We start from the raw sequence: 12,213 nt of genomic DNA, 5'->3' as shown, positions 1-12,213 counted from the left end.
ACACACACACCGCAGCGGACCCCTTGCTGTTGACACAGGTGGTGTCATTAAAAGGGCGACATGATGAATGATGTGGAAGGGATGAGGCAGGCTTCGATCCTGCTCAGCTGGCACACTTTCCAGTGTGTGTGTGTGTGTGTGTGTGTGTGTGTGTGTGTGTGTGTCAAATGTGCAGATGGGTTGAGTAAATCTATGCCTCATGAGAAATCTATGCTGCTGTATGTCTATTAAGGCCAGAAATTAATGTGATTTCAGGGCAAAAATATCCTTGAAAGTTCATATAATTCCTCAACGTATCCTCATACAACGGTTCGTATGATACCTTACGTTCTTCTACGAACGTCCACCAACACGTGTCAATTTCCGCTCGTTACATGCATACAGTCTTTTCAAAATAAACTTCCGTCTTCACAGGAAACAACTTGGTTAGGTTTAGGAAAAGATGACAGTCTGAGAGAAAATTACGCAAGTGGCGTTACTTGAGAACAGACGTTATGTGAAATCAACGTTGACTTCTGGTTTCAGACGGGGCGCGAACGCTGATCTCCTGGGAGAAAGTTTTTTTTTTTTCACCCACCCATCCTCCCGACCTCCTCCCTACTTGCCGTTTGTCGCTCTTTTCATTTCCTGGTTCACGATGTGGATTAAATCAACACGTTCTTGTCCCAGTTCATCACATACTGACGCTTTGTCAGACCCCTCGGCGTCACCTTTCGGTCGCAGTAAACACGTGCTTAATGTTGTGAATTAAACAAAAGCACTTGCTTAGGTTCAGGCAATAAAACCACTTAGTTAGGTTTAGGAAGGAACTACATGGTTGGGATTAAAACTGCTAGGTTTGTACAGTGAAAATGTGACAATTACGGATGATTGTAATGTGAAAGTGAATCTTAACACACGAGGCACGAACCCCTTCCACCCTCCCGGTGTGTCTCTTTCGCTCTTTAAACTACGTCACCACAGTCACTCCGGGTGCACTTTCCCTGAGCGTTTACTGTTGCCGTGGACGGGTTTACATTGTAGTTAATGGAAAGCCCGGTGCCTTGTGTGGCGGTATCAGACGCCGACGGCCATGACAAAGCATCAGTATTTGACGCCCTGGGAATGAGAACAGGCTGATTGAATATGCATTGATTTTGTGGAATATATGCAAATTACAGTGCATTCAATTTTGTAGGTACAGCTACAGACGGTGTGTGAGACCAGCCTGAATACCTGGAAAATAAAAACTAATAACACATTTTTGGGTATCATGCATTAATGTGAGAACTGAACCTCATGGGCTACTGTAGGTCGTTTTTTTGAGCCCGTCGCCAACTGATTCTTTTCAGAGCACTGAGGATGAGAGCAACAGAGCACCTTTTGATCAGAAGACAAGCAAGTAAACATCTAAGAAGTGGAATAAATGGCTGACTTCATACAGACCGCTGCATCAACAATGTTATAAACGAGACAGCATTCAGAGACCGCATACCTTCAACCGGGCTTTGCTTCATTCAAACAAGTGCATGAAAAAAGAAACAAAAATGTTATAAAAATCCTTTAAAACAATAATTTGTTCCTTGGTCCGGGGCTGAACTGTCCACTAAAGTTCATTTTACGTGTAAAACTTCTGCAAACAAAGCAAACAAAATCACTTCCTCGGTGGAGGAAAGAACATTCTCGCTGTTTAAATGTCTCAAAAAGACAAAGTCACCCCCCAAAAAACTTCCAGCGAGCCTAATGTGCCAGCGTGTTTGCATATTTGAAAGTGTTTGTTCAAAGACATTGCATACATTGTGTGTTCAAGCATATCTGTCATTGCGTTATGCCTGCCACTAACACGAGGGTGTCCTCAAACAACACGGTACATTGCTCTCGTCTCTCATTCTCTATATCCATCTTTTGTTCTTTCATCTTTTTTATCAATGGCCCTTCAATCAGCTGCGGCTCAACGTAGGAAAAACATCCCTAACCCCCCCGACGACGAAACCACCGAGACATGTGTTTTTGGTTTGAAAACCTGCAATAAAACGAGAGTTGGTGCAAATATAGTTCCAGGAGGCTGAAGAGGGCTCACTTGGCTATCATTTCTAAGTGATATGTGTTCTGTGGTCAGCAGAGGGTGGAGTTAAGGTTATAGTTATGAGAGGCGGATGTGCCCAACGCTCATTAGTCCGGAGATTTACCCACTATTGCCAAGCGCTATCTTTAACAGAGCTTGTCTTCTGAGCGAGGGTTATGGCTTTTCGTGGTGGTGTTTTGGTTGTTTTTTCAAGATAATGACAGATGTGAGGAGAGACACGGACAGAAGGGAGGAGAGGTAAAGAACGAGGGATGATGCCGCAGACAGATACACAGAGGTATGTAGAGACGTGTGTCAAACCAAGCACACTTTAAATAAACTCCAGTATAAACTCATATGAGCATTTTCTGATCTGTAACATCAATGGTTAAAGAAAAAGTGTGTAACATTTAGGGGTATCTATTGGCAGAAATGGAATATAACATTAATAAGTATGTTTTCTTTAGTGTATAATCTGCTGAAATTGTGAATCGTTGTGTTTTCGTTACCTTAGAATGAGCCGTTTATATATCTACATATGGATTCCATTAAGTTTAGGCAACTAAAACAACTTGGTTAAGGTTGATACTTGTTTTGCATAAAAACAGCCGCATTAAATGACATTGACTCTAAAATCAGAATAAGCCTTCAAAGAAATCCACCATGTGTCTCAAACTAACTCCTCAGGTACTTTAAATCCCCCAATTCACAGACATATGATGATGTCAGTGTCCTCAGTGGTAGCTATGGCTATGCAACGTATCCTCATACAACGGTTCGTATGATATCTTACGAAAAGTTATTCCTCATTTTTCGTGTGTTTTCCTACAAATTTCCAACGTCAATTTCTGCTCCGGTCTTTTCAAAATAAACTTCTGTCTTCACAGGAAACAACTTGGTTAGGTTTAGGCAACAAAACTGCTTATTTATAGGATTAGGAAAAGATCGTGGTTAAGTTACGCCACACCGGAAGTGACGAAACTTAAGTGCGGAAGTTATGTGACAAATAAATCAACGTTGATTTCTGCTTTCACACGGAACACGAACACCTGTCTCCTGGGCCAACGTCCGGTGTTTTTTGACCAAACCATCCACCCCGATGACCTCCTCCCTATGCGGCATTTGTCACTCTTTATACTTCCTGGTTCATGATTACGTGGAATGCATACAAATTGATTTTGTGGGATGTTAAGCGTCCTTGGGTTTCTTGAAAGGCGCTATATAAATCCAAGTTATTATTATTATTATTATTATTATTATCATTATTATTATATACTAATTACAGTGCATTTACTTTTCGTAGGTATAGCTACGAACGGTGTGTGAGAACAGCCTTGGCTATGGCAGTCATTGTTACATGAAACCAACGTTGACAGCTGTCATAGTTTGCTTTTAATGTTTCATTGATTTATATTAATAGCAGTGGTCACTGATTAATTGATATTTTTTCTAATTATTTTTTAACCTTCTTTATAGCATGCCTTCGTATTCCCTTAGGACTGCAGTTTTTTCCCCACACCATCATAATCACTTTACTTTTATTATATATTAAATGTTTTATTGTTTTGATATATGCGCAAACTATATGTAAAAAATTACATATAAAAAATGTCTGATCTGTAAAATGTTGTAATTGTAATCAAATATTGATACTTCAAGGGTAACTATTTGATTCACTAATAGATCCAAAAGAATACTGTGAGATCAGAGGACAAAACCAGGCAGAGAGAGACACAAAGCGGCGGGTCTCAATAGAGTGAAAGGCCTGTTTGTAACCAGCAGCGGCTCCATTTAGCAGCAGCTTCAATATGCTGCTCTGACTGTAATGGATTTTAAATGTGGCGAGAAGGAAGGCAGCAACATGGCAGGGGGATTACCTGAGTGAGTACAAGTGCTGTTTTTAACTTGTTAGAGGGTAGAGGACCCATATTGAGGCCAACACACACACTCACACTCACACTCACACACACACACACACACACACACACACACACACACACACACACACACACACACACACACACACACACACAATACACTCCCCCCCAACACACATGCTGTCCTAGTTTCGAAGCCCCTCTTCTGTGCCAGAGCATCCATCTCATCTGTGGGTCACCCTTGTTGCCTCCAAGGACAAACAGCCCATTAGCTAAATGAGCCTGGGGTCCCGTGCACCTGTCTGTCTGCATACACTCACACACACACATGAACACACACACACATAAAAGGAAACCAGATAAACGCACTGAATGCAAAAATCAGACAGATATCGGCACATATCAACACAAGACAAACAAAAGACATGAAAAAATATACACTGTAAACATACAAAAAGGGTCAATCAAGCCACATTCACACATACTTGCACGCGCACACACAGTCACACACACAAACACACACACACACACAGAACATTCCCAGCTCGTTCTGAAGCTGAACAGTAGCCGTCAGAGAGGAGACAGCGGCCGGACGTTCTCAACAACAACAGGAAAACAGTGGCGCGGTTTCCCCGGACAAACACAAGGAAAGACAACAGCAGCAGCGTGCAGACACACACACACACACATACACACTTGACATGTACGCCTCGTTCACACCCTGCAGGTTCAGACCAGCAGACCTGACAACATTAGAGAATCAAAACCGCTCGTTTTATTCATCCGCTAACTGATTCAATACAAGAAAATCAGAGCGGTGATGGACTCAGAGCTGATTTGAATTTTTGAAATGAAATATCTCTGCTTTGATCAAACTGTCCTATGAAATTAATTTGTGTGTAATTCACGTAATGACGAACCAGGAAATATAAAGCGTGGCGAACGCCGCGCAGGGAGAAAGTCAGGGTGGATGAGTGGGTCAAAAAAATACTGGACTTTCGCCGAGGAGACCGACGTTCATGTCCCGTGCGAAAGAAGAAGTCAAAGTTGATTTATTTGTCATGTAACTTCTACACTTAAGTAACGCCTTCCGGGGTTATTTAAGCCAAACCGCGATCTTTTCCTAAACCTAACTAAGTAGTTTTCTTGCCTAAACCTAAGGACGTTGTTTCCTGTGAAGACGTAAGTTTATTTTGAAAAGACTGCATGCAGGCAACGAGTGGAAATTGACATGTGTTGCTGGACATTCGTAGGAAAACGAACAAAAAGAAGGAATAACTTAAGATATCATACGAACCGTTGTATCAGAATACGTTGCATTTTGACATGTCATAGGAGGAAAAGCGCAGGTGTATTTAATAACATTAATAATGAGAGCTCAGTTGCATTCCACTTAGGGGAGGTCCTGGTACTTTGCATGCTGGCTCACTGGAATAGCTTACTGAGACACTTAATGGAACTGAGCCATCGTTGATGTTCTCAATTTCACTCGTGCTTATCCGACTATGAGTCAGAATGTCTGCCGTGGACAAATGTCTATTCTTAAGCAAGTGCTTCAAAAACAAAACAACAAAAAAGGGAGATTTTAAAATGTTTAAATCCATAAAGAAATATGCAAACCGCGGAGGATGATAATGTGATCAAAAGCTCCAGAACAGCTACTAAACTGAACTTGCAGTGACCCGTTTTCTCAACTGCTGTTTCTAATTTAAAAAAATGAACTTTGACCCTTTAACAGTATTTTAAGACTTTCAAAATCACATCAAATTAGAAAATAACATTTTATTACTTCACTCAGATCATTTTGGTTCTATCTGTCCATGTTTTTAGATATACAATGCCTGGCTTGGATGAACCACCTATATTGATGTTCCATTAGATTTTTAAAACGTTCACCACCATCTTAGCTGTAAAGTTCATAAAAAAGTAGATATAAAGTTGGACCTCTTCTGAAAGTTAAGTCCAGACTGTACTATGCATGTACAATAAATCCCAATTTGATCATTACATCAGCAATCACGGCTCAAATATAAATCATCACACATCTATAGGGAAACTATATCTTTAAAGAAAATCCCACTGGGGAGATGTTCAGGACCAACGCTCCTCCCTAGCTGATGCTCTGCTGACCTACTTTTTTAAGATTTATTACAGTGACTTTCTAATAACATCCTGTCAGGCATCAGTCACGGCTCCACTTTGCACCCTGAAATTAAAGTCGATACAAGCAGATTTTAAAAGGTGCATCAGAAGTGGGGCCATACTTTGTAGTTTAGAGAGACCAGACGGCGGTGCAGAGCCTGGAGAAGCTCCTAACCCTACTCATATTACTGCCTTACTCCTCATTTCAATACAAAAAAGCACTTGCCTATCTATTTTTCATCTCACAATACTCTCAACGCACGTCCACCTGGGGGGTTCTTATTCTTGGATCCTGTGATTCTGTGAATGGTTATTGCTCTCAGGGGGCGCAAACAACAAAAGAAGAAGAAGAGGAATCTCACGTAATCGCATGTCCCCTTTATCTGATTTATCTCCAGTCCCCATCGGTGGAAACTGAAGTGGTCGCAGGAGACTCGCCATTTGGCAGCTACTCAAGTGGACCCACGAGGGAAGAGCGAATACAAATGTAGGACACGGGAGCAAGGTTCCTTCCTTGACAGGCAGTGTGTTTATGTAGGTCTATCCTGCTCACATCCTGCCTCATCTGGGACTCACTGTTCCTCCAATGGCATTCTGGGTCTTTGAGTTTATTTAACTTGCAGGCTTAGAGGTCAGTGTACCAGAGGTTCAGCTCAGGCTGTTTGGACAACCTTGGACATTACTGTATACTATGAATGGTTATTTTTAGGATGCTGGTTTGAGCTTATGTAAGAAAACAGATGCTTTTGATGTGCACAAAATCCAGATTTCCACAGTATTTAGACTGCGTGACTACTATTACATTTCTTTACATGCAGTTTTCCTATTGTCCTATTAGTTCACATAATGTCATATATTTATTTATTTTTTGGGTGGTGGTTGTGTTCACCCCTGTATTGAAAACATTCCCGCAGCTATGAGAATCATTTTTACAGTTTGACATTCCTTTTCGTCTTCCAGATAAATTTGGCAAACCTGTGGTGTTTGTTTACAACCTGTATGATGCTTCTCATCCCGTCAGACATGCTTTTAGCGATGTTGCCATGTTCCCAGATCTCATCAGTTAACTTGGTGAGTACAATGGCAAACTTCTGCAAATACAAATCAGGGTGTATGACACCAGGTTTCTATTTAAAGGGATAGTTTTGATAGTTTTGAAGTGGGGTTGTATGATGTACTTATCCATAGTCAGTGTGTTACCTACAGTAGATGATGGTCTGCATGCCACTAGTTTGGAGAAACAGACAGGAGTTACTACACAGAACCAAAGCAATGTACTGCTGTGGACGGGGACAGCAGCAAAACAGATTTAAAAAAAACAAAAACGATATCAGTTTAAATGTACGCTATATTTAGAATATTTTCATGGCTTTACCTTGCTTCGTTAACAACAGAGCCACTTAGATAGATAGATAGATAGATAGATAGATAAATAAATAGATAAATAGATGGTAACTATATTGATCCCGAAGAAAATTCAAGTTTCCAGCATCACAGTTCCATAGTGCAAACATATTAATAAAAAGGCACAAGTTAGTAGTACAAAGTATAAAAAAATATACCAGATATAAAAATACCAGGAGATGAAGAAAACTGTTAAAACTGAATGTAGTGCGGGGTAACAGCTGAGATACAGGACTATTAAAAATGTGAATATAGTGCAGAAGAAACTGTTAAAAATTAATATAATGCAGGGTAACAGATGAGATACGGGACTATTAAAAATGTGAATATAGTGCAAAAAAAGTGATATAGTGCTGGATAATAAAATATAGGAGATATACAGTAGAGACCAGGGGATTAAGAAATGTCAAATATGGAATATAATGCGGGATGAGAACTAAGGTAGACAGTTTTTAAAAAACTTTAGTGTTTTAAAGGGTTAATTCTGATTCACCACAGTCACACAATAACACAAACAAACTAACTGATCCGAGGCAGCGGTAGACCAGCAACTCCCGTGTTCTGCGAGGTAAAATTACTGCTTTTTTCAATGGAGTCTTGTGGCTTTGGCGAGAGCATAGATAAACGGCTCCAGTTCCCTGTTGGAAACATAGACTGTATAGCTGTCTCACGGCAAGATAAAGCAACGAAAATATTCTAAATATGGTGTACACATATATTACTCTGATATTGATTGTTTTTTTAGGGGGGCTTTTCTTTTAGGTATCTAAAATACATCCACAGCAGTACATTGCTTTGCTGCTGTGCCAGTAATCGTGTTTCTTCAAATTGGGGGTATGCCGACTGCCGTCTACTGTAGGTAATACACTGAAGCCCCACTTCAAAAGAACACAAACTATCTCTAGGTCACAGAAGTCACATAAATTATCAATTGAAATTTGTTATCAAATCATGCTGCCCTTGAGCCAGCCTCCTGAAATATGTAACATATTTTAAATATTAATACAAAGGTATTTATTGGTGATTATTATTCATAGTAGCAAAGAAGCAAGGTGATGCATGCCATTGATCCAAAAGCTGCAGAACAAACCTGTGGAAACCTGGCTAAACTACAATTGAATTTAAATTGGCTGCTTTCCATGAGGCGATTCATCACATTCAGCGGAGCGTGTAGAAAACAGCAGAGCAATTGCAGCTCCGCTTCTGCTCTAGTTTAAGCGTTTAGCTGATGCTGCTGTCCAATGCAAGCAGCTACAACAAGGACATTTCAGCAAGTTGTATAATGAAACCACAGACCACTAACGCACCTGTCTTGAAGACCTCGTAGCGAACAGAGAATCCCGCCCCGTGGGTCTCGTAGTCAGAGACGAACTTGATGAGGAGCTGGCTGCCGCTGGAGATGATCGGAGACGGTGCGATCTTCCCGCAAAACTTCCCCAACATGGGGGAAAGCTCGTCCCCGCCGTTGTAAACCTCCACGTAGTCGTACCTGGAGGAGGAGAGAGGAGATACAGGTTTAGGTTGTTGATCTTTGGATGAATATGAACTCATAATTATCTTGTTTTTATACATTAACCTGCCCCAGTGGATTATTGGGCACTGGCGTTTGTTCCTCCTAGAGGGTTTTAAGCGTCTTTGCTTGGATTGCACACAGCTGTTGAACATATGCATGAGTGATTGTCGTGTCTGAGCCTAATTTATGTGTCCAAAAAACTCCATTTATAGAGGCATTCCACTGATTTTACATGAGAACGTCAATTTACTACAAATGTTTAACAGAAAGCTGGTATTATAAACTGGAGGCATAGAGGGTCTAATGAAAGACACTATCAAGTTGCATTATGGGAAGTGTATGATAAAGAAAATTGGAGATTGGCCCATGCTAAAGTCCCTCAACTTTATGGAAGTACAATACTAACGCTGGAGTACTTTGACTTGTTCTTGTACTTGCTTTTAACAAAAGCTGTCAACATGTGCTGTGATCACTGGTTGCAGATGGGACAGATTTTACGGGAACTATTTATATCTGTTCTTGAACGTAACCTCAAAATACTTTGTTACACACTACTAGTGCAGTTTAAAAGGCACACCCAAACTGTGAAACCACAACAAAAGACGTCATATCTGCCTTTCTCAGACATGTTTTGGAAACTGAGTGCTTCCGGATTTTGATAGATTTGAGGCGTTTCCCCAAATACCAATCGGGTCAGCTGATTGGCTTTGTTAGCAGTGTTTTGTCTCCTCGTCCTCATAGCTGATGCCGCTGTGGGACTCTAAATCATGACAGCTGCAGCAGCAAATCTGAGCATTTCACAATGAAGAAAATGGTCAGATGAAGCAGCTGTATGGTGAATTATTTTAATGCATGTTGGGGCAACGGCAACATCTGCTCCTCTACCTTCCTTTGCATGGTGAAAAGATCAATATTTATGTGTCATATTATCTCTCAGGTACATTTAATGTGAAAGAACGTGTGAGTGTCAGCTGTGTGTTTACAGATCGTGTGCACATTCAGAGAAAATCATATTTTTTCCCCACAAGTAAGATATCCAACCATATATTTTGTCCACTGGTCTACATTTGACGTGAAAAATTACTTTATGTGCATGTTTTTTTTTTGCTGTTCACACTGATAAGAAAACATCAGCTCTGTCTCAACTGTGTGCGGGAAAATGAGAAAAAATAAATCAGATTTAGGAAAGTGCAGAGTGAACAGAGACTGGACATAAGCTACTCTTTCTAGGAATGAGACAGGAACAGGCAGGCAGAGAGAGCGAGCGATGACAGAAATATGAAGCACGGGGAGGCTCTGAGGATCCCACTGAGAGACCTCATCAGTCTCTGCTGTCTGTGTGGACCTCCCACCACCGCTGCAGCGCCTCATCCTTTACCAGCCGACACCCCTCTGTCCACCCACTGTCCGCTTCACCACATCTCAAGTGTGTACTCATACTGTATGTTTTCTACATGCTGTTTGTCTGAAGACATACTTGATGTGTTTGTGCTATGTATGTGCGGTGTACACATATGTTCTGCAAAGTTAGTATTAACATAAACCTAAGTGCATTTTTAAGAGCGCGAGTAACTCAAAAGTGAGTGCTTATTCTCAACCAAGTCGCCAGAAAAGATGTTGGCATTGTACGTTTTTGCAAACCATGGGATACACTGAATGTCCACAAAAAAGGTTTCATAAATACGTTTGATATCCACCTTGTATCACGCTTGCAAAAATGCACGATGCCACGTGGTTAACTTCGTGAAATGATTGGTTAGGTTTAGGCAACAAAACTACTTGGCTAAGGTTAGAATAAAGATCAATGTTTGTGCTAAAATAATAATAATAATAATAATGTAACAACCCTAACAATGTAACAACATAACGTAACAACGTAACATAACAAAGTAGAGTAACAACGTAACATAACAAAGTAGAGTAACAACGTACCGTAACAACGTAACATAACAAAGTAGAGTAACAACTCACCATAACAACGTAACATAACAAAGTAGAGTAACATCGTACTGTAATAACGTAACATAACAAAGTAGAGTAACAACGTACTGTAACAACGTAACATAACAAAGTAGAGTAACAACGTACTGTAACAACGTAACATAACAAAGTAGAGTAACAACGTACCATAACAACATAACATAATAAAGTAGAGTAACAACGTACCATAACAACGTAACAACGTAACAACATACCGTAACAACGTAACATAACAAAGTAGAGTAACAACGTACCATAACAACGTGACAACATACCTTAACAACGTAATGCAACAACATCTCGTAACAACGTCACTTAATCACGTAACAACGTCACGTAACAACGTCACCTAACAATGTCACGTAACAATGTCACGTAACAAAGTCACGATTCAATTCAGATACTACTAACCAATCTTGGATTTCCCTCGGGATCAATAAAGTTACTATCTATCTATCTATGTATCTATCTATCTACAGTATCTATGTATCTATGTATCTATGTATCTATCTATCTATGTATCTATCTATCTATCTATCTATCTATCTATCTATCTATCTATCTATCTATCTATCTATCTATCTATCTATCTATTGGTTTCATACTAAGGTTTCGGATACACTAAAATATCTCACATACTGTTTTAGCGTACTTAATAGCATGTTAGTGTGGAATTTCGGACAAAACCATACACTGCAACAGGAAATACACTGCAACACATTTTGGAATGTTTACAACTAAATTATCTTTATATACTGTATCTCACACAGTCAACCCTCACATACTCATAGACTTTTCCTGTAATGATAATTGCAAGAGCATGCTGTCTTCTGTAACATCATTGTTGTCTGGACTTCCCCAATGGAAAACCACACTTCCCTGTATACTTATTGCTGTCTTGTTTTTCCCCTTCACACTACTGAACTTGTTCAGGACTGACCAGACATACCAACCAGGTCACACATGTCAGACATGTTTGATATCATCAGGACAACTTTAGGTCAGACTGCGAAGACTCCTGACAGATAATCTGTGCTGACCATCAGTCCTGACCCAGCCTCAGACTCCCACTCTGACTGTCAGGATGGGAAAACCCGGTGGACGTAGTCTACGATGCCTCACACGTTAACATTCTGGAACATCTTATGTGGAACATCAGCATTAACAGCACATCACGTCTAAATCTATTTTTACAGTCTTCATATAACTGTTTTTAAGTAATTTGTTGGCATTATTTCACCATGATTTTCACA

At 40.2% G+C, this 12,213-nt stretch overlaps 1 protein-coding gene across 2 annotated transcripts in view; it reads right to left on the bottom strand.

Annotated features, from left to right (window-relative positions):
• The window catches only part of LOC141777773 (neuropilin-1a-like), a 114,370-nt gene that overhangs the window by 72,865 nt on the left and 29,292 nt on the right, over positions 1-12,213 (bottom strand). For both annotated transcript variants that reach the window (XM_074652324.1, XM_074652325.1), the window contains exon 3: positions 8,775-8,956. In XM_074652324.1, the coding sequence (XP_074508425.1) occupies positions 8,775-8,956 (182 nt within the window). The remainder of the gene's footprint in view (positions 1-8,774; positions 8,957-12,213) is intronic.

The sequence above is a fragment of the Sebastes fasciatus genome, chromosome 11 (assembly GCF_043250625.1).
Source record: "Sebastes fasciatus isolate fSebFas1 chromosome 11, fSebFas1.pri, whole genome shotgun sequence".
In the NCBI taxonomy this organism is placed as follows: Eukaryota; Metazoa; Chordata; class Actinopteri; order Perciformes; family Sebastidae; genus Sebastes; species Sebastes fasciatus.
This window is presented reverse-complemented; position numbering and strand designations above follow the sequence as displayed.